Consider the following 15,823-nt stretch of genomic DNA (forward strand, 5'->3'; position numbering starts at 1 on the left):
TCAAGTCAGACCCAACTCAGCATATGGTGTTTTAATGGCTGGCATTGAAGGAGTTCTCTTTGCATAGCTGTTGAATTATCGCCACCATTAGCAGGTGTTACAATGAAATATGAACTGTAATGTTGCCAGTAAAATGAAGTGCGTTTTATAGCATAATGGAAACTTTTGAAAGACCTATAGTTTCCTTTAAAAATTAAGCTTTTTAATACTGTTATTTGATAAGTTCTTTCTCATAGTATTGTCTTCCTAGTACTGTTTTCCACTACTGTATGTTGAAGGCATTCTCAGAATTCCTTACAGATCTTAAACACGTTATAATATGTAACTTACAAATGTTTACAAAAATATTAACACATTTTATCAAATCGGAAACTTGTGCCACATACATAGAAGGTATTTAAAAATATTTCATGATCGAATTTGCAGTCATCTATAATTGGAAAAACTAAAAAGGATTTTACTTTTGTTTTGCAGTGATCGGCATGTTGGTAAAATTTATTCCAAATCCTCTTCCTTTCTGGACTATGTCAGGAAGTCTCTAAAGAAGCTTGGATTAGATGAGTCCAAGGTCGGTAAAACAAACAAACAAACAAACAAAAACACAGGAGAACTTTTATTGGGTAATGAACTGTGATGATACAAAATAATTTGCTTTCTACTTTCCCCCCATTTGTGAAAAACATCTAAATTATATTGAAACCATACCTCCATTACCTTTATTCCATTTCACCTTTCTGGTCAATGTGAGTGGTTTGCTGTTGTACATCTCTTGAGAGATCCCCCTTTAGGTTTATTCAGATAACATTTATCAATACTCAAATCAAAACAGAGTTAAGAACAAGATAACAAGTTAACAGTCAAAAACAAGATAAATAGGAATTAGAAGTAAAGTAAGAGGAATGAGACAGTAAACTGCATTTATTTAAAGATTTTATAATTAATTGAAATTAAAAATCTTAAATTCTAAAAGCCTGTGAATGGGAGAATCCTGGACAGTGATATCATCATAGAGGGCCCAAGCTAATAATTGAGAGCCTGGTGAAGATAAAATGGTAAGCTAGTTGGCTGGTAGTAATAAATATTCTAACACTGAGAAGAAAAAATAAACTCTCAACTCAAGTGAGTTATTGAGTAAAATATTAAGTTGAACTTGGATCACTCTGGTATTTTGAATTGATTATAAATTGAAATAAAGAATAAAATAGATGTTTAAAGGAATGAAATGGATTTCTTGAAAAGTGGTACAGATGTGATTACATTGTATCAAAGCTAAAAGGTATTGTTATTTATTGTACCAATTGTTACTTTATTATTTAAAGCAATTAGACTGTTAATAATCAGATTCCTCCTCTACAGAATGGCTGTTCAAAAGCATTTCTAACTCATATGATTTAAGATCAAAGTAGGTAATATATGTAAAATACTGAGCACAATGTTTTTACATAGTAAATGCAAACAAAAGATTTAAATCATTTAGTTTTTATATATAGTTTTATTATATATTATGATGTTATATATTACATATTAATATACTTTTATATTAATATTATAACATATTAAATTTTATGTATGTTTTTATTATTCTGATCTTTGTATACGTTCTGCCAGTAAAATAACACAATTGATAATGACTCTTGTCAACATTTTTATTTAGTCACGAAAGATTCTTCTAGTCTTATATAAATGAATGAGAGCAGGTAATTTTTGTCCTAGTCATTTTATTTCTGGGTTGTTATGTATTTATAATTCATTCTTGAGAGGTTAAGGGGTGGGCAGAGAGAGAGAGAGAGAGAATCCGAAGCAAGCTCTGCACTGTTAGCACAGAGCCCATACGTGGGGCTCAGATTCAGGAACCATGAGATTATGACATGAGCCCAAATCAAGATTTCAGTACATAACTGACTGAGTCACCCAGGTATTCTTTATTTCTGAGTTTTTAAAGAAACATTTTTAATAAATCAGACTGGCTTTCCTTATAGTTAGTCTTATTTAGTATATCTGCATTCCATATCTCAATTTTATGTCTTGCAGTAATGTCAAGGATGCAAACCTAAGCATTATTTTCACAGATGAAGGGCTAAGGGCTAAGTTTTTACTTAAACTAAAAATATATTATCCTTTGCCAAAAACTAAGTAGTAAAAATCCAGAAAGAATGTTACTTATCCTTCCTGATAGCTTTCTCTTCCCAGGTTTGTCTTTAATAATAAATAGAGTAAATGTTCCTTGATATGCTTATTATATTACTGATAGGAATATTAATAATGGCTAATAGTTACTAAGCACTTGTTATGTTAAGAACATCACAACATTGTCTCATTTACTCTTCACAAAAACACTTATGGTAGATACTATCATTATTATGAATGTAAAGATCTAGAAAGAGAGGTGTCAAAAAAGAGAAGTCATTTTGCCAGAGTCAAAGAGCTAGCAATTAGTAGAGATAGAATTTGAACGCAGATTCAGCTAACATCAAACCAAGTGTTAACCACCACTATACTGAGAAATGAAAATAAAAGCAAAAGAAACAAAGACTAAAGTAGATAAGTATCACCATGTAAAATCAGTCTTAAAATTATTCTTTGTATTAGCTAATAGGCAATAATAGTGCCCCACTGATTTTCTCATAAAACTATGTAAGCTCATTAAGAACACATATGTCAGATAAAATGGGTTAGAAGATGAAAAGGAACAAGAAACCCATGCTGGAAGACTTAGAGGGAAGTAGGTAGAGAACAAAATAATAAGGTATTTAAAAGGATATACTAGTAAAAGGAAGCAAATAGATGAGTACATCTTTTGGGGGTGGGCCGTTGGTTTTAATTTTAAGCAAGAGGAATTGAGAAAGTTATATCTGTCAGATCAGAGTAGTTGGAAAGAGGATAAACCAAAATTATGTTTTTGATCCAATACAAATTCCTATTATTTTCTCCCACATAATCAAGTATCGATGGTCAAATTAAAGTTTTGACAACAAGCACAATAAAAAGAGATTTGTGTATGGTTTCATTTTTAAAATGAAATGAATTTTCACATAAGAGTCTAAGCACTGAAAAGTATCAAAACCATTTAAGTTTAAAATTATAAGGAGCACCAGGGTAGCTCAGTGGATTAAGTGTCTGACTCTTGATTTCGACTCAGGTCGTGATCTCACAGTTGTGGGATGGAGCCCCATGTCGGCCTCTGCACTGGATGTAAAGCCTGCTTAAGTCAGTCTCTCTCTCTCTCTCTCTGCTTCTGTCTCTCTTTCTCTCTCTCTTCCTCTAATCTTCTCCCCTGCTATCTCTCTCTCTCTCTCTCAAAATTTAAAAGAAAGTAAAAAAAAAAGTTTAAAATATTAAATATACCAAACACTTAAAAGATCTTTGACTAAATTTATAATCACTTATTGATAAACATATATATAATTGGAAGTGTGGTGAATGCATCGGTGTTTTTCTAAACCTTTAAAGCAAGTCTCTTCATATTCAGAACTATGTAAGCAAGTAAAATGTCTAGAAAATCTCTTTAAACATGCTCTGGATACATTTTTAGTTACAAGAAATCATGTTAAATGTACAGAGGTAAACAGAAAACATTCCCAGGCAAATTATCATTTCAAAGGAGACCAAAGCTGCATGTGCTAGATATATAAGTGGCTCGTACACAGCTTAAAAGCTTCGTCCATAATTCCTGTAGTCAGTTGTGAGAGACAGCAGTGGGATTTTCTCTTAGAGCAGGATTTGGCAGTGCTATTGACATTTGGGAAGTCTTTGTTGTGGGGAGCAGTCCTGTGCCTTGAAGGATGTTTAGTAGCATCGCTGACCTCTGCTCATTAAATATCAGTGGTAGAACCTTAATGGTATAAAATGGTAAAAAAAAAATATTAATTAAAAAATAAGAGTCCCCAGACATTCATTGCCAAAAATTATCTGGGGGTGGTGCAAAATCCTCAATTCTCACCCCCCGTTGAGGTCCACTGTCCTCAGGTCCAAGCATTTGTCATCTTAGTGATTCAATTTGCAATCGTCTAACATTTCCATTATAAAACCCATACATTTTTTAAATGCCATTTTATTATTTTTTTATTTTTTAATATAGTTTATTGTCAAGTTGGTTTCCATATAACACCCAGTGCTCATCTCAACAAGTGCCCTTTTCCATGCCCATTACCTACTTTCCACTCTCCCACAGTCCCCATCAACCCTCAGTTTGTTCTCAATATTTAAGAGTTTCTTATGGTTTGCCTCTCTCCCTCTCCTTAGCTACTTTTTCCCCTTCCTGTCCACCATGGCCCTCTGTTAAGGGTGTTTCCCCTGTTCCACATATGAGTGAAAACATATATCTGTCTTTCTCTGCTGACTTATTTCACTTAGCATAACACCTTTGAGTTCCATCCACGTTGCTACAAGTGGCCAGATTTCATTCTTTCTCATTGCCATTTAGTATTCCATTGTATATATAAACCACATCTTCTTGATCCATTCATCAGTTGATGTACATTTAGGCTCTTTCCATGATTTGTTAAATGCCATTTTAGATGTTACACCATGAAACATGAGGGGAAGTAGGGAAGAAGCAATGATTCCGTTCTTACATTTTGAAGACTTTTTGTTCAAAACATACCCCTCTTTGATCTCTCTTTGTTTTGATCTAACCACTTATGGGTGATATTGTTTCAGCCCAGTATAAGATATAGGTCTATGTAAGCAGAGTGTTTAGATTCCATAGTAAAGTTAAGCCTAACTCTATAACCACTCAAAACCATAAATATGGGAGAACATCAGCTACTTTGTGTGGGATCTCTTGGCTTCACAAAAACCAAGAAAGAGAAGTATAGCCTAGTTTCATCAGAGTGTATTTAATAAGAGCAATAGTCAAAACAGCCATAGTAACCGAGTTATTGTTTTCTGAGCAATCTGTTTTTTAATCCTTTACCATGATGATTGAGCTCTTAAACTAACAACAATTTCCCTCTTTCTTCTAGATAATTTTTCTCTTGAGATTTTTGCTTATTGATAAATTTATTCATGACTCAGCTTCCCACCTGCAACAAATTTTCTACATCACTTTCATTACTTCCCCTCTCTGCACGACCCTCTCCCCACCAAGAAAAAGAAGATGTAGTTGATTCATTTGATCTCTTTCATAGTTGTCTGGATAGAATTTTTATGAACAGGAGCACCTGGGTGGCTCGGTCAGTTAAGTGTCCAACTTTGACTCAGGTCATGATCTCACGGTTCATGGATTTAAGCCCCATGTCGGGCTCTGTGCTGACAGCTCAGAGCCTATAGTCTGTTTTGAATTCTGTGTCTCCCTCTTTCTCTGCCCCTGTCCTCACATTCTCTCCCTCTCTTTCTCAAAAATAAACAAACATTAAAATTTTCTTTTAATTTTTATAAACAAACACCCTAAATCCAGTAAAGTAAATGAGGTAAAAGAGGGGAAACTGTACTTGCAGGAGGATTTGTACCTAAGTTGCAGCCTGCGACTCCCCAAGCAGTGATTGGACAGAAACCCTTTAAAATGGGCCTTAGGTTTTAGAGGCATTCAGTCTTTATGTATTTGGTCAATGAGGATATTTTTGGACATTCAATAAAGACAATATTTAGAAGCATTTTCATATTATCTAGGTTTTGTTATATAACAATCTACATAATAATTTGTTTATGTTTTCATGATAGGAAGATCTCCTCCAAAGAACACTTAACTTACTTATTTTTTGCTTTAGCTATCAGGAGGCACCAATTTATATTTATGCTTGATTCCAGCAATTGTCCTTAATTACGTTGTTTTGGTATTATGTTTTTCTCCTTTGAATTGTATACCCCTGAGAATTTATCCTTTCTTTAATGGCCCAACTATTGATATGTTTTTGTGCTTCGTAGTATAAACCACCTCAAATTATCCTTGAGAATGAGCATACTGTTATTAATAATAAAGTTTCCTATAACGAATGATTATACGTATTCATAGCAATAATATTTGGGGGTAAATAAGAGAAAGATTTAACAATTATACTTCTTTTAAATTAAGATCAAAAACAGTATGTCAATATTATATGCAAAGACCAAGCCTAATAACATTTTAATACCAAATGTGCAGAAAATAGAGGGATATTTCCATTATGCAATAGAATATTTGTACATAGTATAAGTCTAATTTTACATAAGAACAGTCACATTGACTATAAAAATTACCTATATTCTCCCAGCTAATCACAGAGATGCTTTAGGTACAGAAATGTCTCCCAGACAATGAATGGCTCTAGGAAGTAGTAGAAAATATGATACAATCATTTAAAGAACAGGAAAATATATTACTTGATTTATTTATGGAAGAAAAAGAGACAATTATCTTAGTTTTTAATACTGCTTTTTAAAAAGATTTTTTTAAAGTTTATTTATTTATCTTGAGAGAGAGAGAAAGCATGAGTGGAGTAGAGGCAGAGAGGGAAAGAGTATTTCAAGCAGGCTCCATGCTGTCAGCCCAGAGCCCAACAATGCAGGGCTCAAATTGCAAGATCATGACATGAGCCAAGATCAAAAGTTGGACGATTAACTGAGCAACCCATCCAGGCACCCTTAATATGCTTTTAGTAGAGGAGAAAACATCAGTTTTAATGTTACATTATTTTAAATTATTAGAATTATTGATGTGTATAAAATCTGTAAATGATGTATTTAATTCAAATGAAAGAATATGTAATAATTACATGATGTATCAGTAATCATTTTTAGAATAACTATGAGCTGAACTTAATATTTTATATGTAGATTCTGCTTTCATATAGTAGAAAGTTCTAATTTTATTTCCATTAATTAGTTATTGGACAGGTATACATTAGAGAATATAGAAAGAACGTTATGCATTATATTTTTCTTTATTTTTAAGAAAATGTATATCTTATTGTCCATAAATTTCAGGCTTATGAATATTAATTATGTACATAATTATATCATTTCTAAAAGTAAGAATCATACTGAGTCACGTTTGCATTATATATTCCAAAAGATTCATAGTGACACTAATCCTTTGAATAAAAGCATGAATAACTTTCTCTGTTAATCTAAGACTGTTAGAACCACTTCAGCTTCATTGCCACTGGCTTTGTCTTCCCAGCTCCCTGCACAGATCAGCTAATTGGCTCACTTTCACATCTACCTACCTTAGTTCTTGAATCCATTATGACCTAGCCACGGGTATGTCAGCAGCCTCAGCCTCACCATCTACTGCTGAGAATTAAGTTAATTGCTAACCCATGTTTGATCATGTACAATGTGGGAGGATCTCTAAACAGCTGTGTATCTCTCATCCAGTCTTCCAGCCCACTTTCAATGAAATTTCAATATAATCTATGTTTGCTTACCTAGGCCCCCTTATATAAAAAACAACTTAAATAAATAGAGGAGAAGAGACAAATCTCCCATGGAAGGAAATTCCAAATAATCTGTTTAGATATTCTACCTCAAGTAGATGCACTGTAACTCCCCACTCCTTAAATGTAGCCCATATGTAGTGACTTTTTTACAAAGTGTATAGTCTGAAAAGTGGAAAAAAGAGGAACATTAGAGTTGAAAAACCTGTCAAACACTATCTTAGCCAGGTAATCAAGGTCTATATCAATGATGTTAAGTTATATTGATAGGTACCCTTGATATGTCAGGAATATGGCACTCTATTTCTGTGGTCTTCCTCTCAAAAACCCATAGCTCTAGTCTAATTATGAGGAAAACATCTGCAAATCCAAGTGAAGGACATTCTACAAAATGTCTGGCCATTGCCTCTCAAAACTCTCAAAGTTGCCAAAAACAAGACAAATCTGAGAAGCTATCATGACCAATAGGACTAAATCCAATGTGATACCCTAGATAGGATGGTGAAACTGAAAACGCATTAGGTAAAAACTAAGAAGTTCTTTTTTAAAAGTATTTATTTAAGTAACCTCTGCACCTAATGTGGTCCTCAAACTCATGACCCTAAGATCAAGAATCACATGGTCTTCTGACTGAGCCAGCCAGGTGCCCCCAAAGCTAAGGAATTCTCAATAAAGTAATGGACTTCAGCTAACAATAGTATATCAGTATTGGGTTCATTAATTATAACAAATAACCATATTGTAAGGTGTTAATAATTGGGGAAATTTGGTATAGGGTATATAGGAACTCTCTATACTATCTTCAAATTTTCTATAAATCTAAAACTTTTAAAATATAAGCTTATTTTAATAAACAATATGAGAAACGATAATATTTATTGAATCATTGCTTTGTGCCAGATACTGCTAAAAGCATTTTTTTATATCACCTTACTGAATACTAAGGATGACCTTATGAAATGAGTACTGTTATACTCATTTTATAGGTAAGGAAATTGAGATGTAGGTTAAATGGATAAGTAGATTTCTTAAGACCAAACTGAAGAGGAAGAATTCCAATCCAGGTGGTCTAACTTTAGACTGCATACTTCTTTTGGTCCTATTTATGTAACTTATTAGCAGACACTGAGCACAAGAAAAATGCTTGTATAGCATTTTCCCAAAACTAGCAGTCATCAGACAAATAAGGAAGAATAAATAGAAAATTCCTGCTTGCCAAGAGACAAAATAAATGTACTTCTAAAGAAGACTGAAGAATTGAGATTTGAAATAAAGGCAGAAGAAATTCAAAGAATGATGAATCTTACCGAAGCATATCCACAACTTTGACTCTTGAAACCTTTGCAGACAAGATGAAGTGGGTCAAGCATATGAAATGTGTTGCATAGTGAGACATATATTGTCTAACACATAGGCTATACTGGAGCTAAAATATTGTCAAAAATTACTTAAAAAGTCTAAAGTACCAGAACATGAACATGACTACTTGTTTACAGTCTCTCACTCCAGTTTCTCTTTAGGACTGGATGTCATTAGGACTGGGTGTCTCCCTGACCCCAAAACTTAGCTCTCTGAGGTAGGGCCCTATTATACAGCTTAACTCATATTAATCTCTTTTTCTGGAGTCTAGGGAATGGGCAACAGAGAGCAATAGAATTCATGATTAGTACTCTCAACTACAATTCAATGTGCACTTCAACTTGTAAGTTTTTATTTATGTCCTTGCCTAAGTTTGATCTGCACCAGGCAGTGACTTATTTCTGATGCCTTCCTCTATCTGTAGGATGTTGGCCCTACCTAGGCTCTCCCTGACTTTAACACTCAATAATGTCATGTATAAAATGAGATCAGGAAGGCAGGTCTTTCTGACCACGGGTTCTGTCCTGTGCTTTAATAAGATCACCTTTTTGCACAAAAAAAAAAAGAAAAAAGACCACGAAAATATGTATGTTACAGATTGATGTTAGGATTAAATGAGATAATATCTTTTTAAATTTTCCATATAATCTCTGTGATCTAATGTAATGAAGCTTGAAGTTGAGTGAATCACTGAAAAAATTGATTAAAACATAAACACTGAATCTTTCACTCAAAAACATATTAATATACTTTTACTCACTAGACTTTTGGTGTAAGCACAAGGCCATTTGTTGTTTTGGTCTTTGCACACAGCTTTGCGTGATAGTGTCACTCTTTGGAGTTCTATCTTATTTTTTGTACATCAAGCATACCTCTAAGGCAGTCTACAGTGTCCAGCTTTGGTTCACTTAAAGTTAAACAACAAATTTCCATTTTTAAAAAATGGGAGACTTAAGATGATGCTCTCACCTTTTCAGAATCACACAAAGGCAACAACTGAAAACCGAAACACAATCTTGTTTAACAAAATCAGAAAGCATGTTAAACGTCAAATCACGTGTTTTATGAAGCACAATGAAGGTAAAGAGGGAGGCAGAAAGATACCAAAAGAAAATTACCAGGGTTAAAGATCACTGACAAAACCAGCAACACAGTTCTCTAGACTGGAATATTCTAAGGAGCAAAATCAACAATTCCTAGTTTGGAACAAATGCAATTGATGACCAGGATCATGATTCCCAATTTGGCATAAAAGAGAAACAGAGAATATTGGAGAACCCAAGGAATCACACTGAAAAGCCTTATTTATAGGAAGCAGTATGCTGGTGAGGCAGGATCAGAAAAAGATGATGACTTCTGACTTGTCCTGTAGTTGCTGACCTCAGATGGCTGGAGAGAAGACTAAATAAAGCCTATAATTCAAACACATACACAATTTTGTGAGATGAGAAGTCTTGCTGGCTTAAAGTGCAGGCCTGGATCCAGTCCAATATAAGCTACTGCATTTGGTTCAGGAGTATTCATTTGATTCAAAGATGGGCAAGATTTTAAAAAGAGCTAGAGAAGGAAAAATAAGATAAAAACAGAGAAGGAGACAAACTATAAGAGACTCTTGAATACAGAGAATAAACAGGATTGATGGTGGTGGAAGGTAGGTTAAATGGGTGTTGGGCATCAAGGAGGGCACCTTTTAGGGAGCCCTGGGTGTTAAATGAAAGAGAAAAATCACTGTTCTACTCCTGAAAGCCGAGACTATACTGTATGTTAATTAACCTGAGAATAAAAAATAATTTAAAAAATAATTTAAGAACATTTTTTTTTTAAATAAAAGGGTTGGTGAAGGAGGTAAAATCTACTTGGGTTCTGTACCAAAGGGAACATCTTTTCTGCAAAGCTGCACTAGAAATTGAGACAAAACCTTATTTTTCACCATTACCTTTTTATACTTTTTAAATTCAAAAGAAATTTAATGCAGTAAAAGAATAGAAACTTTGAAGATAAATAATAATTTTGTTTAGACTTTTACAAAGAAAATCTGAGTACAAATCCTTTCAGATTTTTTAGTCTTTTTATACAGACTTTCATGTGTTTTGACCACATGTAATTTAAAAAAAATTTTTTTAATGTTTTTATTTATTTCTGAGAGAGAGAGAGAGAGAGACAGCATGAGCAGGGGAGGGTCACAGAGAAAAGGAGACACAGAATCCAAAACAGGCTCCAGGCTCTGAGCTAGCTGTCTTGAACCCACAAACTGTGAGATCATGACCTGAGCCGAAGTCAGACATCTAACCGACTGACCCACCCAGGTGGCCCTGACCACATGTAATTTGACAGCAGTTTCTTCTTAGTGACTTTCCTTTATCAATCCTTTTACAAAGGCATCCAATTTATAGAAACAACTTTTCCTTTTGCATTAATATTTCATGAGTTATGTAATATTTACCTATATCATCACAGTGCCATAACTGGCATAATAAGTTTAGAAACAAATACAATTGACTCAGTAAACAAATTTCAACTGTTGTGAACAGAACCATATATGTTCTAAAAAGTGGCCTGCTAACCACAACAGTTCATTGTACTGTGGAGATCCTATATTTTTTAGAAAAAACAGAAAATAATGCTTGTTGATGGATTTGTCACGTGAGGGCATTACCTTAAATATGAACTTATGTCCTTATTGTGTTTTTGTTGCCTTTGAATTATTCTCTAGGATATGTAGTTTTAGATATATCATTTTAAATTTTTAATTTTACTCAAAAAAGGTTTATTGAGCACCTACTATGTACCCCAAGCATAGAAACAAGTTAAAGTAGATATTTCATCAACTTGTTGAAATTAAACAATAGGATGTTACTGCTGTTTTTATTTATGATATGCTGAATAGGTACGGAAGATATTAATGAAAGAACTTAGTTTATTGACTTTCTTCATTCATATCATTAGAGTTCTTCAGACACCTAAATTTGTTTTAAATTATTAGTGTTGGTTTTACTTTAGGGTATGTTTGATAAGGAAAAGCGATCTTTTTAACTGTTGTTAAATTTCTTGTTGCTGTTCTTTCTTGAAGCTGCCAGAAAAAGTTATAATGGACTACTACGAGAAGTATAAGCCTCGAATGAGTGAGCTGGAAGCTTTTAATATGGTAAATCTCAGAATTAAACATATTAAATTGGATCTGTTGCTAAACTTGAATAGGGTTCAATTAAATTTTATTATGGGACCAACCAATCTATGTTATTTTTTTCTTACTGTAGAAAAACCGTTTTGGATCATTTCCTATTTCAGAACTATATTAGGTGTCAGTAATGTAATAAAGAGAACACATGGTAGATTTCTCTTAAAATGTACCATAAATGCACGGAAGAAATTTCAGAGTTCTTTGAACACATACTGGTCTCAATGCAGTTATTTCCCCAGCATGCCTTTTAATGAATTTCATTCTTAGTACCTCGGAAAGCTCTCTATCACATACATATGACTGCCTTTGGATTCTACCTCAGAGACACTCAAAGGACATTCTTTTCCTATTATTATTAAAGAAGAATTTTGATCTCTGCTGTATTCATTTTTTGAATATATACAGTTAGTATTGGAGATGTGGCCCTATATAAATTTCTATAGATGCATTTTCTTAAACATAAGTGTGGAGCTAGTTGGAGTTTTTTTTGTTTTTGTTTTTGTTTTTAAAGTTCTGCCATCCTGTCTTATCCTTTCTTTTAGCTGAAAGTTGTTCTGGCTCCTTGTATAGAGGCACTGATTCTTCTGGATCGCCTTTGCTATCTGAAAGAGCAGGTAAGTTGTAATGTTTTCAAATACATAACAAATATCTTTATTTAATCTAGTAAATGGACCCACTATTATCTAGGATAAGTTTCTTTTACATACAACTAGTCAGATATTTTTTCTCATTATATTTTCCAAGTTTAAATATCCATTCCATCTCTTTGTAAACATAAACCTGTGTACAACAGATGTTTTCAGCAAACCTATTATAATAAAGTTTATGTTCTTTTAATTGTATGCTAATTACTATATGGTAGGCAGTGAACACAACCATCATATATGACATATAGCTAAATTTAATAAAGGCCAGATGTAAAAGATATTATGTATATATATGTTTCATTTAATGAGAAGTTACCTTTTAAATCACTTTTGGATTTTGCACATATGTAATCTGCATTATAAAAATTTCTGATCAGTGAAAATTGCTTTTGCGTTTTCACAGCCTTGGTTTTTTTTAATCTATGTTGAATGCCCCAAAACCCTGGTTTTTTGCTTATCTTTAAGGGAAATATTCTTTTGCAGATTTTACACTGAGCTGTGATCAAAATAATTATGTGAACGGACTGTTTAAATTAAACCCATACATGGATTCAGCCTCATGTTTCCACCATAAGCCCCTTATTTTAACAATTTTGCTTTATCAGAATGGGTAATTTTACTTTCTTCTTTTCAACAGGCTACTTGGAACAAATGGATTTTAATAAATGTTTGCTTTTGTTCTAATTTATATTTTTATGGAAAAAACAATTTTTAAATATTTGGATAATTGTGTACTTTCTTAAGCTACCTCTTAACTCAAAATCACTGGCAACCTTTGGTTTCCAACTTCATAGATGACAGAATCAGGCCTGTTTTACTAGGTACTCATTATTTCCCTTTTCAAAACAATTTCTATTGACCTAAATAAAATAAGTAAATGGCAAAAAAAATAAATTAAATTAAATAAGTAAATGGTATGCACAAAGATTAATAGATTGGTAATGAAATAATAGAAAACATATAAATATTAACTTGTTAATAAAATATTGCTTAAATAGTAATATCTTAAATATTATTAAACAATATTTTATTATTATAAAAGTAACACATATATGTCAGAAAATTTTAAATGAATATAAACAAGAAAATTAAAAATAACAAAGAGTCCCATCTTTCAGCACTAACTTAAATTTTTATTTTGTTTTCTAGTGCCTCTTTCTAATGTATGTATGTTACACACATATGTATGAGCACATTATTTCTGCTTTAATTAAAATCTGGAGCACCTGGGTGGCTCAGTCAATTAAGCTGTCTGACTCTTGATTTCAGCTCAGGTCATGATCTTGACCCAGGTCATGATCTCACAGTCCAGAGACAGAGCCCTGCTCAAGATTCTCTCTCTCTCTCCTTCTACCCCTCCCTGTTCTCTAAGATAAACTAAGATAAGATGATGATAAGAATAAGGAATCAAATTATAAGTGCAGTTTTGCATCTAATCTGTTTCATTTATTTTATTAAGAATTTTCTCATCTCAGCACTGGGTGTTATGTGGAAACTAATTTGACAATAAACTATTTGTAAAAAAAAAAAAGGATTTTCTCATCTCATTAAATATACTACTGAAGCTCAATAATGTTTCATCATATAACAATTTCTTTAAGTAATACCCAATTTTTTTCTACCACTTCCACTTTTTCACAATTTCAGCAAAGTAACTGTGTAGTTTACTATCTTACGTACATCTTTATTTCCTCAACATAAATTCCTGTAGGTCAAATTGTTAAATATTCATTCAGCAAAGAATAATTTTCTTTTATATACTTTGTTTTTTATGTTGTTTTTATATTATATTACAATATATAACCTGACTCCTCTTTCATTCTTATCTTCAACAACTTGCTATGTATTTAAATCACTTATCAATTTGCAGGAAGATATTGCCTGGTCTGCACTTGTGAAGTTGTTTGATCCTGTGAAATCTCCCAGATGTTATGCTATTATTGCTCTGAAGAAGCAGCAATGATTTCAGTTGAAACAAGGTATTAGATGTATCTGTTTGTGGAAACTATCACTAATTTTGCTCTTCTAAACATTTATGATGTTATGTAAATATTTGAAAAACATTGCTCTATATTTTAAATAAACAATGCAATGATAGCTAACCACAGAATATCATAATCCATTTTTCCATTGTCAAAGCATACATTAATAAAATAAGAACTCATGAAAATATTAAAAAAAGTATTGACCCACATTCCTGAGTTCATATGTCAATAGGACATTGTAATCTGACCTGTTTCCTTTTAAGTATTTGAGACCCTTAATATTTGCTACATACCACATTTTGACTTTTATTGATTTAAAAACTTTTACTGACAGAGGAAAGATATAGGTGTATATATAATAAAATTAGTACAGAAAATCATTTGCATTTTCCTCCAGATTTTGGAAGGATTTTCCATGTAATCTGGATGGAAAAATCCTAAAAAGAACAAAACACCCAGGAGCCAGGCAGATACAAAAAGTGCTGAATATGTGTTTTCATCTAAGTTACATGAGAAAATATTCTGTGCCCTTAAAGGAATATGCATCTTGTGAGATTCACTTTAAGGAATCTTGAAGCTATCTATCTTATAAAGAGATGAAATTACCTTGTGCTCTGTAGAAAGCCAATCTGTGAAAAGCAAGACTGAATGAAAGAAGGCCAGGGCTATGCCCAGTGTGGTACGGGTTCTTTTCATGTGCAGAAATCTTGAGGATGGGCATGGAGGAGGGCACTTGTGGGGATGAGCACTGAGTGTTATATGGAAACTAATTTGACAATAAACTATTTGTAAAAAAATGAAAGAAATCTTGAGGTTTCTAATGTACACAGAAGATATGGGCAGTTGGCAAAATCTTCCTTGATGCTCAGCAAAAGACTATAAAATTCTCCCAGCAGAAGAAGTAACTACTCTCTTAAATTTTAGAGTCTATCCACAGATGGAAAGAATAATTTTTTTGCTTTGGGTTGTGATAGGATGTTTGCAGCCAGTATATATGTGAAGGATCAGATACTTTGTATAGGTAGTACAATACTAGAGAAATTAGCCACTTTTTATGCTTTTTATTATGGAACATTTCAAATATGTTCAGAAGTGAAGAGTAGAGTCTAACGAATCCCATACTTCAATAATTATCAACATTTGGAGAGAGGGCAAGATGGCGGAGAAGTAAGGAGCTCCGTACTTGCACTCGCGCCCATACATCACACAGAAAAGATCCGAAGACCTTGGAAACCTTACAAAACCTGAGAGATTGGGAGAAAAAAGACGCAGAATCCACTGAGAGAGCCTTCTAAC

General features: G+C 33.0%; 1 protein-coding gene across 2 annotated transcripts in view; it reads left to right on the forward strand.

The window, feature by feature from the left end:
- The window catches only part of METTL25 (methyltransferase like 25), a 100,134-nt gene extending 84,859 nt beyond the window's left edge, over window positions 1-15,275 (forward strand). Inside the window, exons 9-12 of one of the 2 annotated variants that reach the window (XM_039223992.1) lie at window positions 475-568; window positions 11,785-11,859; window positions 12,438-12,509; window positions 14,413-15,275. In XM_039223992.1, coding sequence (XP_039079923.1) covers window positions 475-568; window positions 11,785-11,859; window positions 12,438-12,509; window positions 14,413-14,505 — 334 coding nt within the window. In that variant the 3' untranslated portion in view covers window positions 14,506-15,275. The remainder of the gene's footprint in view (window positions 1-474; window positions 569-11,784; window positions 11,860-12,437; window positions 12,510-14,412) is intronic. The other variant, XM_039223993.1, reaches the window with a different exon arrangement.
- Window positions 15,276-15,823: the final 548 nt, after the last annotated feature.

The sequence above is a fragment of the Hyaena hyaena genome, unplaced genomic scaffold (assembly GCF_003009895.1).
Source record: "Hyaena hyaena isolate Hyena2069 unplaced genomic scaffold, ASM300989v1 scaffold_1515, whole genome shotgun sequence".
Lineage (NCBI taxonomy): Eukaryota > Metazoa > Chordata > Mammalia > Carnivora > Hyaenidae > Hyaena > Hyaena hyaena.